Here is a 16,778-nt window from a genome sequence, read left to right on the forward strand (position 1 = left end):
TTCAACATGCATGTCTGGCATTGAACTGGCTTCTCAGCACCTTACTCGTTTCGGAAATACTAGTGGCCTATCCCCTTCCCTCCTGTTTATTGGTTCCACTGCCCTGTGGGATGCCCAGGTACTTTGACCTTTAGAAGAAGTCCTGGCCTCAGGCTCTTCAGTGTTGCTTGGTTTCTCCTACACGCACAGCTCTGTGTACTTCATGTTGCATTGGATGAGCAACGTTACTGAGCTGGTGTTTTGGTGTTTCATCTCCCAAGGCCAAAAATTATAAATGCTGGGTCAATTTAATTGAAGTCAGGTGGGAACACCAGAGCCTCAGCTGCGCATTCTGCATCACCATCTTCATCCTCTTCGGGAATATTTTCAGGCTCCCATGTAAAGACATCAGAGGAATTGTCTGCAAATGATCCAGATCCGCTCCTTACCATCTCCCAGGGACACAAAGCATCACGTCGACCCAGGGCTACATTTTCTTTGGACGCACTTATTTGTTCTGTGCAAACATCTGTTGTAGGCTTTTCTACATTGAGGGTCCCGTGGTTCTCTGTGACTTTATCTTCATTCCTATTGGGAATATCAAATGTCCTTTCAGTTAAGGATTGTGCTCCAGTGCTGTCTTGTTTTTTCACTACTTCTAATTCATCTGTCTCCCACGGACAAACATCTGCTCGAGCACTGTCTTGCTTTTCAAGAACGTTTGGCTTTTCAGTCTCCCATGGACAAACTTCTACCTGAACTCTGTCTTGTTTTGTGAGTAGTTTTGGTTCCTTGGTCTCCCATGGACAAACATCTGCCCTTGCACTGTCTTGAGTTTCGGCGACTTTTGTTTCTTCATTCTCCCATGGACAAACATCTTCCAAATTCCTGTCTGCGTTTTTGAGATCTTTCTGCTCATCTGTCTCCCATGGGCAAATATTTGTCCTATTGCTGTTTCTCTGGGAACTGTATTGCTTTTTGAGACCTTTTTGCTTTTCTGCCTCCAACTGGCAAACCTCAGTCAGATTGCTGTCTTGTTTGTTGGGAGCTTTGACTGCCATGGTTTCTAGTGTGTTCTGAGGAAACACATTTGTAGGAGCTGTGCCTTGCCTGTCTATTGTCTGGAGGGTCTCTGATTTTCTTGAATCTGGTTCATTACTGTCCCACGGACAAACATCTGCCACCCTGTCCTGTCCTTGTGACGTGATTTTGGTAGATGCATTCTTTTCAGGGGGCTGAGATTCCCATGGACATACATTTACTCTTAAGCTGTCTTTTGCTGTAGTCTGTATGGAATCGGCATTCAAATGCAAGATGTCATTTTTTGAGTCTGGTTTGTCCTGATGACCAGTCTCCCATGGACAAATATCTACAGTGATGGTCATTTGTGACGCCAAGTCTGTACTTGTTGGCTGGCTGTTCCCCTCTTCCCAAGGACAAATGTTTTCAATGATTTTAGGGGGATCAGGGAAATCCCATGGACAACATTCTGTTGTTTGATTCATAGGATCTTGTTCACCCAAATGTACGACTGGTGGTTTCGCATAGTAATGTTGCTTATTGCTTACACCGTCTGTCGATGCACTGGGGTAAGCAGCAGGTTTTATAACTTGTCTGTTGGGCACTGTTAACATTTCTTTGGTCATCCTAGTATTTAGGTTTTCATATACCACTTCAGCCTTCTCCTGATCATCCCAAGGACAAACATTAGCATATTTATTATCTTGCTTTACTGAAGGTTGGGGAGTTTTCACAGTCTCCCAGGGACAAATATCAGCGGCTTGCTTCAAAGATGACTGTGTTTTTAAATCTCTGGACTGATTAGAGTAATACACAGTGGCTTGATTCTCTGATTCTGAAGGACACATGTTACCATGGGTACTTCCTTGCTTTATTAAGTTGTCGTGGGATTCCCGTGAATATACATTAAACCTTTCAGATGTCTGTGATTCCCAAGGGCAGATGCTCTGTTGCTTCTTCTCTGCTTCTCCTCCCGTTCCATCCCACGGACACACATCTGCATGCGAGACATTACAGACTGGCGTAATTCGATTGCTACCTCTTCTGTGAGTTGAAGGAGTTCTACAATTGCTGGCTGTTTCCCAAGAACTTATACTACTACGTTTACTATTTTGTCTTGATAAAAACACATTTTCGTAAGTGCAGTCTTTTTGCATATCATCCATGTCCCAGTGATAAAGAGCAGCTTTTACCATCGCAAGCCTCCTTGGGCTTCTGTCACAGGATTCCCCAGAGGACAGTCTAATGGCATTCTGCTTTACTAGACATGGTTTTCCATCTGTTGCTGTCATGCTTCTTTTCTGCAGCACCCTCTTTTCCATACTGGTACGTTGACATGTTCCTGATCTCGATGCTGTGGAAGCACTTTCCGCACTCTTTTGTGAAACAGAATCCTCTTTGCGTAAATTTCCATCGTTACAGGATTTGCTTCCTGCATCTAGTGATCCCATAACCGATTTAACGGAAAGCAACTTGTGTGTAGCAGTGCGTAGGGAGAACGCACGTTGATCTTTCGAGAGCTTTGGCCTTGGAGAGCCCGGTGCACTTGCAGAAACAGATGATTTGTCTTGTACTTGCTTATCTACTGAAGGATCATTTTCTCCAAATGGTAAATGATCCCAGGGACAAATAATTGCCTTTAGAGACAATGAGCTTTTTTCCTCATCATCATCTGAGTTTGCATAGGTGACATGCCTCTGGTCCTTGTCCACTGAATGTTCTGGCTCTACCTCCCAGGGGCAAACATCAGTCTTGTCAAATGATTCTGACTGGAGAGCACTCCTGGTTTGGTCACTAATGGATATGTTCTGCTTTGATGTTTTTAGCACTGTGCTTGCTCGGTTGACCTTGGATACATTTTCCATACAATGGCTGGTAGTTGATGTTAGACTCCAGGTCTTATGAAGCCTGCTGTGATCAGGATGCAAGAGATTGGTATCGATTGTTAGATTTTGAGCACTGGCAGACTTACAGACCCCTAGTGGAATATCTAAGGAATCCGTTTCAGATTGGCGGGAAGATCTGTTTTCAGTCCTGACCTTTAACATTGACTCGCACAAAGACGATTCCCTTTCCCTGACACAGTGATGATCACTCTGGGACTTGCGTATGGATAGTGATGGAGTTTTCATTGAACTTTTGTAACTGATACTGACTGACACTGTATCTGTGGTGCTTCTGAAAGACCCAAGCTGATTCCCATTTAGACTATTTAAAGGCCCATCTTTCTCATCCCGGCTGCACCGCCGGCTCATGATTTCTGGGATCTCAACAATGCGTCGAATAATGGATCGCCCCAATGAACATCGAGAACTTCGCTTCTTTGACAGATGAGGATTGTATGCAGACATCTTCTTGTTTTTGTGGAATTCTAACTGGCCATATAACTTCTTTAGTTCGTCCTGGTGCATGCAAAGAATGAGATTGAATGAAGGGATTTAGGAAGTGGTTGAAATGAAGGAGGAAAGGAAAAATATGTAGAGTAACAAGTTAGAGAAAAGGTCAATGACATGCTTTGATTCAAGAACAGTTTAGAATAAGATAAAGGGGAGGAAGTATTTGCCATTCTTTTAAAGGTCTCTTTAATTCAATATTTTTGTGGTAATACCTAAAATGTTATTTTATTTCTATTTATTTATCCGTCATTTTTGAAATTTCTTCCACCTTCTGAAAATGATGTCTCAGTGCATACTGATGGAATTGTTCTAAAGGGACAAGAGAATTTACCCGAAAGTCGTCTGGGTCCATACTGCGCTCACTCCACCCAGAGCGGAAACTGCTGCTGAGGTACGAGCCGGAGTGCCGACGATCCACTTCATCTTCATACAGCTCTGTTGCAATCTCTTCTCTTCCAGGCTTAGACACATGAAGAAACTGGAATACACAGAGGCATGAATTTATATATAACCATTTGAATTGGATAAAAGCAACCACAACAAAAAAATATTTTTTTATTAGATTGTTAGCAGGATTACATAAATAGTACTACTACTACGAATCCACCCTGTGGAACTTTGTGTTGGATAAAGTCACTATGTCAAACAGCCATCCCTCAACAGAGGAGGCCTTCACCATCAGCTGCTCTCCATATACAATCCAGTTTTAGGATCCATCACCAAGAAGCTGAAGTATTATTTGCATGACGATGGTGCAAACGTGACAACCACCATCAGATCGACTGCTAGGTTACTCCATCCTCCTGGGGGTCGTAGCCTACAGCCCCGAGATTAAACCTACATGAGTGGCTTGAAATGACTGTCTTAACACTTTGACCACTCCCACTTGATTAAGTATCTGTAACTTCTCACGAGCGATTCAGAACTGAAGAAGCCTCATGGACAAGAGGCAAAATATTTCTACGCTTTTCCTAAGTCTGGTTGACTTTAGTCAACATGGAGATCTACCTGAGTGACTGAGAAGCTTCAGAGAAATCCACCATGTAGAACTGGAAATTATGAGTCTTCTGGAACAGCTGTTTTCTGCTTTGCGAAAAGTTATGGATAGAGCCAAATTCTATTTTCATGGTGAAATATTAGGAATGTAACTTGTTGGAAGCGGATGCTCAGCCGTATCATAGATTGAAGTCTATGAGAACTCCTGTTTAATTCTTGGTTGATATTTATATACCCTTAATTGTATTCATCTTGACTCTACGACAACAAAAAATGCTAGATACCTTAGGAACAAAGAGCAGGGCAAGAGTGATGGTAATAGTCACATGGGTGTACGTGAAGGAGAGTAACAACATCCAGTCAGGATGAAGCGAGGGAAATGTGAACCTGTAGGAGAGAGAAAGTGCAACGTCATTACGCCTTGTGCGTTTCTACAGTGATGCATTATTCTGCTTGATGGAACTGGACTGTGCTGTGCTGTGAAAGGTTCGGGAAAATGCTTGTTTACCGAAACAGGTGAAACATGGTAGAGAGAATCAGCTCATTGTGGATGGCAATGCCCATGTAGCGAGGTTCATGGAAGGCGGAGGGGACCGGCCGGATGGCGGTCCACAGGGAGCTGCCCCAGCACAGGAACAGGAGCTCAGCTGTGGCAGGACAAAGCATGAACAGAGGCCATTTATTGAATGTTGAGATACAAATTCAGATACTGCAGTTGTTTCAATTTAGATTATTCATGCTGTTGAAATGCTTCATGCAAGATAAACTTCCATCCCATATAACCACGCTAATTTAAAAGAGGCAATTAGAGGTTCTGCATTGAACTGGTTAAGGCCATATTTATCTGATAGATCTGTTTGTTAGGTGTTCATGATAAATATTTTACATAAACAAAAGATAAATATGGCGTTCCACAGGATTCAGTGGTTAAGCCTGTTTTATTCATGCTATATATGTTTCCCCTAGGCAACAGCTGATCCACAAACACAGCAGCTCGTGTTCTGACCGGAACCAGATTGAGAGAACATATTTCCCCTGTTCTCGCGTCTCTGCATGGGCTTCCTGTTCGAGCCCAAATTTAATCTAAAATTATCCTTATTTTTAAAGCCTTGAACAACCAGGCCCCACTTTACTTTTCAGAGCTCATTATGCCATATTGTCCCACTAGGGTCCTCTGATCCCAACATGTTGGCCTGCTGTTGTTTGCTAAAGTGTTTTCAGTTATCAAGCTCCTTTATTGTGGATTCAGCTCCCTGATTCAGTTCGCAAGGAAGACACCATCACTATGTTCAAGAGTAGATTAAAGACTTTCCTTTTTAACAAAGCTTATTTCTTATCCATATCGATAAGATGTCAGAGGCCTAGAGTGCTGGTGTAACCGCCTATGACACACTGAGCACATCCCTCTCTATATATGTCACAAATTCCTCTCTCCTCCCCGTAGTCTTGTGCTCTCTCTCTCTCTCTCTCTCTCCTTTTTGTTCCTCTGTTTCTGTCTCTCCTTTTATCGCTCTTTGTCAACTCAACCGGTCAAGACAGATGGCCGCCCACTATGAGTCTGAGGTTCTGTTCAAGGTTTCTGTCTGTCCAAGATAAGTTTTCCCTTGCCTCTGTCACCAAGGTGCTTGCTCTTGTGGGACAAGTTTCCCCGCTGCACCTGTGAAGTTCCTTGAGATAACTTTATGATCTGGTTCTGCAGAAATAAAAATGAATTGAATTGAAATCACAATTAACCTTAAATACACTCCCAGTGTCTTTGTACAAAGCCTGGATCTTGGTCTGGGGAAGTAAGGCCAAGATCTGCAGCCAGTGGAATGAAGAGGTCCTAAACATCCCAAACTAAATAGATGTCATCTGCAACCAACCTGCAGTATTTTCTAGAAATAACTGACTCAAAATCCAAGCTAATTATGACAATCCCCTGAGTCCACATCACGAGTAGCATTACTAATCTCTCTGCTAGTCTGGTCACCATATCTAGTAATGTTTGGAAAGAGGCCTGAAATCTTGGAGTTGTAGTTTCCTCTGATTTGTCTTTTGGTGCTCAATACAGTCCTGATCTCGCGCTGAGAAAACAAATATCAGATCATTCCTCTCATCCTCTGAATCAGAAAAGGTCTCAGTTTCAAATCCAACTTGTGGCCTTTCTGTGAGGAGTTTGCATGTTCTCCCCGTGTCTACGTGGGTTCTCTCCGCGTACTCCAACTTCCTTCCTCCACCAAAAACATGCAGCTTAGGTGAATTGGTTATGCTAAAAATGTCTGTAGGTGTGTGTGTGTGTGTGTGTTTGTGTGAGTGAATGAATGACTGTCTGTCTATATTCATAACTATAATAATAAAATCTACTCACTTGTACTGAGTAGATCTATCAACTTGGAGGTTCTCTCACACACTTGCTTTCCTGCCACTCACCTACAGCCATCATGTAGTCCCAGTGGTCCATATAACACAGGTTGAAACCCTGCCCATCCGATGTGGTGGTTGTGATGACAACTGGGATGTTCCTGTTGCGGTTTTGGAGGACGCCCACCGTCCACGCACACAGGAACCAGCTGACAGTCACCAGCATCACGCCCAGAATCCTCAGCAGGTGAAGGGTGGACATGTAGAGCGCTCTCTGTGCCGTACGGGAGAGGAAAGCCTTCAGCACCCTATGGAAAGGCAAGAGTTGGTCAGGGTTCGACTGCTGGAAACAAAATAGAAAGCACAGGGAGGGAAAGCAACCTTGGACATTCACTTTAAGTGAACAGCTAACCGTTTGCTGAAGTTAAAAATTAGATGATGGCAAACTGAATTGTACTTTTGTTTAAAGTTATTATGCAACAATGCCGTATACAAATACAAAGCATGCATTGTTTATTATTTTTTACTCATGCATTGACATTTTTGTGATTGGAACTGGAACTGCCAGGGAACAGGGCTAGAGGTCGAGCCAGGAGAAGATACATGGACGTAGTGAGGGAGGACATGAGAGTGGCTGGTGTTGGGGAGGACGATGCAAAGGACAGGGTGAAGTGGAGAAGGTTGATTTGCTGTGGGGACCCCTTATGGGACAAACTGGACGTAACATATCAGTATAACATGTACGTATAACCAATAGGAGATTCAGAATGTATTTGTTTTGCACTGAAGTGTAATTTGATGTTAAGAATCCCGACCTACCTGTACATTTTTAATGTGACTGTACCATAGACGATGGAGAAGCCGAGCATCCGGACCCAACGTAGCAGAATACACCTGAATGTACTGGGCTTGAAGTATGTGATGAAGACCTGCAGAGACAGAGAGACAATGACCCTGAGAAACTATAGATGAATGTGTGAACTGTAGACAATTGTGAAATGGGATCACCATTAACCCAATCACCATTAACGCTGGCAGGTTTGGCTCCAGTTTACCCCCCCCCTCCCACACACACACACACACACACACACTCTAAAAACACTCACCAGTTTTCTCCATCCTGCTCAGACCAAGCTTTCCACCAATGGTCAGCCATATGAAAAGTGGTTATATCTAAATGTCCCTGATAAATTTGCATACTTGCATACTGTTTGATGAACTGACAGATTTCTCAGCCGATCATACTTAGTCCGCCCCTTCTGAACCCAGTCCTAGAATTAATCCTGAAAAATCCAAATTCAAGCCAATGGTTTGTCTCCTGGAGCTGCCAAGATGGCAGAAGGCAGGAATACGGAACCATGACCTTAAAACACACTTTAATTTACCAGCTGCTGTTTTCCTTTGCGTGATGCTTGATAAAAATGGAAGTAAATCTTTATGTCACCTTGAATTATGTGTTATATATGACGACCGTGAGCATAAACTGCAACGACAACACTCCATTAAAAAAACAGCAGGAATGTCTGACATTGATTAGCACTTTGATGTTTCTAGATAAAAGGTTGCAGCTGCCTTTGGTTTTGTGTGTTATTTCATTGATTAATTGGTAATAATCATTATCACTGGGAAAGTTACGAATACTTCCTACCCACCCACACCCTTTCCACGCAGATGCCTTCAACCCATTCACCTTCCAACAACTGGCCCATTATGATACAACCACAGTGCCATGCAGCGATCAGCAAAGAGCTCTAATCTATTACACTCTGACTGAGACACTCACCGGGAAATAGAGGAGCAGCGAGCCAAACAAGATCATCTCCAGCAGCAGGAGGCCAGATGCCCGAATCCGCTGAGAGAGGAGAAAGTGGACATGAACAAACACAAAGTTGTGATGAAGATATTTGTTCCAAATTCAAATAATATTTCCTGATGTAAAAATCCTCAAAATGTAAATATACAATTCTTTGCCACAGTAGATCTCGGTTCATTACCTGGAATACTTTTATCTATCTGCCCTTTATTGTCTTTATTGCTATGCTGGCCCGAAAGTGCTGACTCACCCGGTTTCGCCGATGCCTGTAGGCCACCAGCATGCTAACAAAGATGAGGACCATAAAGACACCCTGGACGGCCAGAACGCTGACCCTGAGAAGCCAGGTCTCCTGGACCCAACAGGGGGCACCATCTTGACAGCTTTTACAGCCTGGCCAGCATGGGAGACAAATGGGCATCTTTGGAGAACACATGCCATCAGCCCCACTTCCGTTCACAGGGCCATCGCCTGCTGCACCTGTTCAACACAAACCCAGGGGAAGACATCATGAACATGTCCAAAGCATTGATGATGTGTGTCGTACACAGCAGCTTTTACTCTTGTGCCTCATTTTATATATATATTAGAATACTGTCGTTGAGCAATATGACAATTAATCTGCTTTCAAACTAAAGGCCAGTGCTTGGAGACATCTGTGGTATCAAGGGTTTACTTTGGTAAATGGTAAATGCTACACACCTGCAACTAACACTATCTGCTTTTTGTGCATGTTAAAAGTGGTTTAATTCTTTCGGTACGCTTGGAATTATTCTCAGTGAGTTGTCGCATCTGGGTCCGACATTAGATAAAAGACAACGCAACAAGGCAATGCTGTCTGGGAAGATGAAGCTGGAGAGTGCAAAGCGAAGTTACTTATTTACTTATTTTGTGTTTCGGGAACTTTGTTACTCCAAATCAGCCAATAGCTGCTCAATAATTTTTGGTAAATCAATCAAAGCTTACGTGAGTCTAGAGGAGCAATTTCAGGGTTGTAGTAACCCTCTTTACATCGGCAGCAGTACTGACCCAGTCGAAAACCCTGGCCTGGAATCGGTACACACTGTAAGGAACAAAGAGATTATTTGGATTATTATGATTGCTCGCTGACACCAACTGTTCATTTGCTCCAAGTATCATGATTCAGTCACGTTAAAGAGTTTTCAGTACTGAATTTGACACTACTACTAGTACTACTACTACTACTACTACTGGACAATCTCACTGCATGCACTGTTTTATCACTTTAAATTTGTGTTGTTTTAGTCAGTATTACTTTAATTTTATGTTATTACCGGTACTTGAATTTTATGCTGTTACTAAATACCAGACGGAGCAGCGCTCCTATTCTCATTGTGTAGCCACTATACAAGGACAATAAAGGCTTTCTATTCTATTCTACTACTACTGTACTTTCGGCTTATACTGTGAGGGGTTGCCACAGCAAATCAACTTTCTCCACTTCACCCTGTCCTTTGCATCGTCCTCCCCAACACCAGCCACTCTCATGTCCTCCCTCACTACGTCCATGTATCTTCTCCCGGGTCGACCTCTAGCCCTGTTCCCTGGCAGTTCCATCCTCAGCATCCTTCTACTGATATAGTCCCTGTCTCTCCTCTGGACATGTCCAAACCATCAAAGTCTGGTCTCTCTGACCTTGTCTCCAAAACGTCTAACCTTCACTGTCCCTCTTTTTGTCTCATTTCTAATCCTATCCAACCTGATCACTCCCAAGGAGAACCTCAGCATCTTCATCTCCTCCACTTCTAGCTCTGCTTCCTGTCTTTTCCTCAGAGACACTGTCTTAATTTATGGACAATAAATAAATATTCAATAATAAAGTCCTTATTGGATTAATTTCTACTGGTTTTAGAGGTAGAGAATTAATTATGAATAGGCGTTTCACATTGAAAGTGAAGTAATCACGTTTTCAAGACTAGATATAAGCACTGAAATTGAGTTTGCCGTGGCAGAAAATAATTATAATTAACAACAAAATATATAATATAAAAAAAGTTTACATTTGAGGACATAAAGTTGATTGACACATGAAAGTGAAGAATGAAAAAGGGGTCACTTTTCTCTCTCAATCCATCGCTCACTGATGCTTACTTTTACAGAAGCAGATGCACATGCACGCACGCATGCACACACACACACACACAAACACACACACTTGAATGGTCTGTGTGTTAATCTAAGTTAAAAGCTAAATGGACACATAATGCCTTAACAGAGGGTATTATCCTTTTCTAGAGATATCCTGCCCCCCCCCCCACACACACACCCACAACCCCCTCATCGGGAGCTCAAGGCCCTAATTCCACAGGCTGAACATTAATGTGATATGGATTACATGGGGTGGTCAATTTAACTCCCATCATGGTCACAGTCAAAGCAAATAGTGAATTCAGCCATCTGTTACGTTCACTCCAAAAACAAACCAGCCACTTCCATCCCTTTATATCATTATGGTTGCCTCTAAATCTGTTGTTCAAATCAGCATTATGTTCATTTATATGAAAGAGTAACTCTGGCCTTAAAACGACGTGTTTAAATTATTACTTTTATTATTATTATGCATTTACTAATGTCAGGTAATTGCATTTTACTTGAGCATTTTTAGCAGTTGTGTGATTATATGATAATGGGAAAATACATAAAAATATATAATTGCTTCCCAGCCAATAATGATAATATCACCTAATTTTAAATATATGTCCTCAGAACAGCTAGTTTTGTGAGTCATGGCGGCGCCTATCCCAGCTGGCTAGGGGCGAGAGGCAGGACACACCCTGGATGAGACGCCAGCTCATCGCAGGGCCACAAGAAAGACAAGCAAACAACCACTCAAGCTCACACTCACAGCTACGGACCAATGCTGTGACCATTTCATCAAAGCTGCATTTTTTTGGTGGTGGGAGGAAGCCGGAGAGAACCCACAAAGATTTAGGGAGAATACGCAAACTCCAAACAGAAAAATGAAGAAATAAGATGCAAGGAAATATAATAATGGAGTTTGAGATCAGGGAAGACAAGACAGAAACAATTAAATAAGTACAAAAAAGGTAAAACTGTGAGCCTCAGGAAGTGGGAAGGTACGAGTGCAGAGACAAATGGCGAGGTATAAATTGTTGGCTTTATTTAGAACGATGTCAGAGGACAGGATATCCAGGCAAACTATCCAATAAACACAAAAGCAAAGCTAAAATCCAGAAATAGACAATGTCAAAGCTGGGTAAAAAAAAAAAAAAGATAAATTACAACAGCACATTAGGAATAGTCAGGAGCGATAAGGAAGTACATCACAAACTGGCTTAGCAGGGAAACACAGATCAATACAGATGACAATCACAGTGATGGTGGAGCACTCAAAGAGCAGGAAGTCTGCAATCGACAGAAGTCATTGATAAGACAAAATAGTGCAGAGGTGCATAAACTTAAAAATATGACCTGAACTCACTTGGTGAGGTGCATCAAAAAGGGCAGATTTTTCTGATCTAAGTCTGTGATGACACAAAGTCATTAGACCAGGGAATAAATGGAAATGACTGAGGACATAACCAAGACGAAAGTGGGTGACCTAGTTCAAGCTGTGATCTGCCAAAGGGCTTGAATCCTGAACCCAGGTAAGACAGGACGAGACAAAGGGTGCCATGAGGATTTAGGGATTTTCAGTGCTATTCTCCTCTTGCATTTCAGACCTCTGAGGGTGATGCATAAATGGGAAGTATGTCAGTGGACTGGATTATCACCATAATCCATTAGATCATCCCACAACCTGCAGCCGGGGCTGAGATGAGAGGTAGTGGATTGGGTCTGGACAGACAGAATGGCAGAGAAAAGGAGAAAAAAGGGGGGAAACTGCCGCTAAAATAGGTTTGGAGTCAGAGAGAGGGCGGCAGACAGAAGGTTTGATGAGTGACAGCTGGAGCAAAGGACGAAGGACAAAATTAATGGCTGGCCTTTAATTGTGAAACAGCACGATCCAGATATTCTTATTGCTATTACTTACTCTAAGTGCTCATCTTGGCGCTTTCAATCATCGATCACAGATTGAGTTTTAGTTTTGGCTATTTCCAAGACCAATCAGAGACATGAAGGCAGTAAATCGCGGCCGGACACACAACACTTCTGATAACCGTTCCTCAACAGAAACCAAACAATCATACATACCCTTACAGACTAAACTAAAAGGTTTTTAAAAGTTAGCCGAAGTATATCCTGCACAATCTCAAAATGTATTTTCAGATGTTTTTATATTGACTGATGATGAGCCAGCAGCAGATCTGGTGGCAGCTGTTTGCCAGACCGCTGTCCTGTCTGCTTCCTTGTAAGCCAAAGCAGTGAATGGAATGAAGCAGTCGTTCATAAGAAGCTTTTATGTGGGGCTCCAGCTAATAGAAACCAAGTAACCGTCTTTCCGAGGTAAGTATATTCTTCCTTACCTCCATGGTAGTACGGTTGCACTTGTGAGTATCAGCAAACCAGCCGCCCCCTGTTGCACACTGGTCCAAGTCGATGTCTTGAATGTTGACATCTACACGGATCACCCCTCTGATGCAGAAATACACAAACACAGATACACAGGGGAGAGAGAGACAAGTGTTATCAGAGTAAAGACACTGTAATTACACCCATTTTTCCCTGCATTGCTTTTTAAATGGATTCTCTTTAACGTGTGAGGTTTTTGTTTATTCAAGTACACGTTTATCAAAAAGGCTTGAAAAGGCTGTCTTTAGAGTGCCAGGGAGAAGGTAACCATCATCATCATTATCGTGAAAATATTTTTATTAGAGTTCATCAATCTGAACATACAACATTAGTAATAGTCTGTTCATTCCGGAGAAGAGCAGTTCCGCACTCAACAGGAGGTCAGTTGTTCAAATTCCAAATGCAACTTGTTGAAACATCCAGCAGCAAGATAAGTAGATTACAGGCACACCCAGTGGCTGTTCCATTAGCACATCAGCAATCCTGTGAATCGGCACTGGTGCCTTCAGCCGCATCCGCATGGACGCTTGTGCGCCGGGCTAAAAGATGGCTTGTGTTGTAAGGCATGTTGCTACGGTCAGTCTGCCAGGGTTTGGGTTTGATCGTTTATTTTGATCATTTGTGTTCCCGGTACTTCCGCTTGATTTCTGTCTTTCAATGGTGACTTTGATTTTTGCTTTTGCTTTTTTTTTATTTCCAGTCTGTCGTACCTTGGTTGTCTGTTTGCTGTGATTTTTTAATTTGATTATTGGACGTCCAGCCCCCTCAGTATTTTTGCTGAGTGTTTTTTTTTGTTCATTATTAAAGACTTTTTCGTCTCTGCATTCTGGGGTCCTCGTTCCTCCTAGTTCCTTATTAGAATGTAACACAATCAGACTAGTTGGCTGATCCATTCTGTACATTTAACATTTACTATTCCTTGGAAATTATTTGATAGTTCCCTTTATTAATTGTGAGTGGGGGAATTCTTTTTTCACTTGACATACTATTTAGACACAATATTATATATTTTAATCAATGTTTTGAGGTAATAATTACAGTAGTAACATATTGAGAAAACTGGAAATACTCAATTATATTTCAAGGATAGTTTAGTATTTAGGACTGGAATACTTTTTTCACCATAAGTTGAAAGATTTTCAGATGCTTTACTTCAATAAGTTTACCAATAACCACACCATGGCTACAGTATACCACAATATACAGTAAATACAAGTTCTGCATTCAAAAACTTACGAACAATTATTTATTCCCAGAAAATTATTCTAAATGTAGGAAAAGTATTCATGGTGCAATTACAGTAAATGTTCCTGATTACAGTTTTATTATTCTGTTTTATTTGATTGTTTATTTATTTATTTTGAATTAACATTATAAATGTATCCGTGTTGCATTTTAGCATTACATATGATTGAGGGTGACATTTTTTAAGTACTTTATATAGATGTCTGAAACTAATTTCAAAGCTTTATCTCAACGTGTTTTGCGTGTGTGTTTTTGGTGTATGTGCATAACCTAACCTGAATTCTGGCGTGAGGTCAGGTTTGAGGCCATAGAAGGATGTGGACAGGGTAAGCATCCAGCCATACACAAAATAGCCATCCTTGCAGTCGAGGAAGGGGGCGCTGGCCCAGCGCACACCACTGCGATTAGTCACATAGCTGTCGCCTTGCCTCCATTTGGGTGTGTCTAAGGTACTGAGGTCATTGAGGAGCACCCTTTTGGACAGGGCCGCCATCGGTCGGATGGACTCTGGGAATTTTAAACTTGTAAACCAGCTGTCATCAGGAGATGGGGCAGGCAGGTGCAAGCTCTCCCAGGCTTTGGATAAATCCTGGAGGACAATGGTCTGCACCTTGGCCATGGGGCTGCGGGAAGCACGGAGAACCAGCTGTGGAAGAGGGGCAGTCGGATCAGCGTCAAAGGTAAGCAAGGCCTGCTTGATGAGCGTATCAGCCTCCAGGAGGGCGCGGACCTGTGCGTGGTACCACTCCATGTCCTCCTGCACAGTGCTCTCCCTCAGGTCACTGGCCTGAAAGATCATGTTCAGGAAGTTGGCTGTGTTTGCAAGTGCATCCAGAGCTGGCCGGAGTGGGCCAGTGAAGCTGATGGGCAAGGATCCATTCTGCCCTGGAGGGCTGTATGGCCGGGAACAGGGGGCGGCTTCAATGGCGGAGGGTTCCCCGGTGTAAATGAAGGTCTCTGCTGGCAACCAGTCATCTTCCTCAGTAGGAGGTTCTGAAGGCATCGTGGAGGCAGGTTTTAAAGGAATAGAGGGACTAGTGGGGGAGCCTAGACTTGCTGTACTGCTTGTTGAAGAGTCGGTGCTGTTATCTGTCTCCATTGTCACTCCTGATATAAAGTCTGCAGTCACCTGTGCTCTGGAGAGGAGGGATGGCAACAGAAGAAGCAGCGATACAGGACCCATCCTGAATTCTCTTTGCAGAAGAAGAGGAGGAGAGACAGGATCACACAGACACAATACAGTCTATTTTTGCAGCGCAACCTTTCAGGCGAAAGAACATTTCACTGTTGCGGAGACTTGGACATCCTGCAGCCATTTCTTCCTCTTCACAATGGTGTGGCGCATCAACAGCAGCAGGTGTCTGGCAGGAGTGTGGCCACGCCGTACGAGGCACACTCACTCGGAGCGCACTGCTACATCTGTGGGTAATATAATTACATCTGCATGTCCTTGTTGGTGCCAGTGCTGGGGTGGGGCCGAGAACCCAAGGGGCAATCCCCACATCGGCCGTTCAGTCAACAATGTCCGCGGTAGTTGCAATGCTCTCCGCCAAGTTCCAGAGCAACAACAAATGCAATGTGAGGAATCGGAAGAAGAGGCGAGGAGGAGGGGGGGGGAAAGCCTCAAAGCTAGTAGATCCCTGTGCCAGCTGGAAGAGAGAAACGAGTTGGGTGTGGAAGTGATTGAAGGTTCAGAAGAGAAGTGTCTGTTTCCTCTTTTTCTCTTCCTTGTTTCTTCTTCTGTCTGCCACTCTGTTATCTGTTGCTCCAAAGAGCTTCAAAATCATCTGTCTGGGGCTTGCGATGCTCGTCAGTGTCACTCCTGCACCATCCCCTCTCTTACCATCATTCCCTCCCTCCCTCCGTTCCCTTCATTCACCCTGTGCCTCACCCTGGTAATGAGAGTGGTACATCTGAATGTGTGTGTGTGTGTGTGTGTGTGTTTTCAGAGGAGAGGATGCATGCATTTAGTAAAGGATGGGATAAGCCCTGCTCTGCCGCATTTGAGCGTCAATCAAGAATCCTACTGTGGTAGATGGATGGATTAACCATTAACAGAAGAGGATGTTCTTTTACTGCGCGCGCACACGCAACACACACACACACACACACACACACACACACACACACACAGGGGCTCAAAGCTGAAGTGTGTTGACATACATAGAAAGATTTGAAGATACTGAAGAGATTTGAATTTTTATTTTTTGCAGTTTTTTTTGCAGTGTCAGGGAATTCCCTGGCTGGATGTGTATGTCTACACAAAAGTCTTGATGCTTCATGAGATGTGTGAGAAAACCGGGGAGTGATGCAGACAACAATCTTTGTTTTGGCCACCACAGCAAGTTAGTGCATGTGAGTGTGTGTGTGTGTGTAAAGGACAAGCACAGGAATAAAGAAACACCATAAAGTACATACAGAACTATAAATGTGGATGATCACATAACCTCTTGAAGACTTAATAACTCTGTATTGGACTCATGAACACTTTA

The 16,778-nt window shown here is 43.1% G+C and overlaps 1 protein-coding gene across 1 annotated transcript; it reads right to left on the bottom strand.

The window, feature by feature from the left end:
* Window positions 1–287: 287 nt before the first annotated feature.
* Window positions 288–15,469, bottom strand: gpr179 (G protein-coupled receptor 179). Its single transcript, XM_068750984.1, has 11 exons — window positions 14,562–15,469; window positions 12,996–13,104; window positions 9,514–9,610; window positions 8,798–9,018; window positions 8,518–8,586; window positions 7,554–7,663; window positions 6,804–7,042; window positions 4,900–5,038; window positions 4,676–4,778; window positions 3,727–3,873; window positions 288–3,401 (listed from the first exon to the last, which is right to left on the bottom strand). Exons 1-11 carry the CDS (start codon window positions 15,467–15,469, stop codon window positions 288–290), a joined length of 5,256 nt encoding a protein of 1,751 aa, XP_068607085.1.
* Window positions 15,470–16,778: the final 1,309 nt, after the last annotated feature.

This window comes from Brachionichthys hirsutus, chromosome 17 (genome assembly GCF_040956055.1).
Source record: "Brachionichthys hirsutus isolate HB-005 chromosome 17, CSIRO-AGI_Bhir_v1, whole genome shotgun sequence".
Classification (NCBI taxonomy): domain Eukaryota; kingdom Metazoa; phylum Chordata; class Actinopteri; order Lophiiformes; family Brachionichthyidae; genus Brachionichthys; species Brachionichthys hirsutus.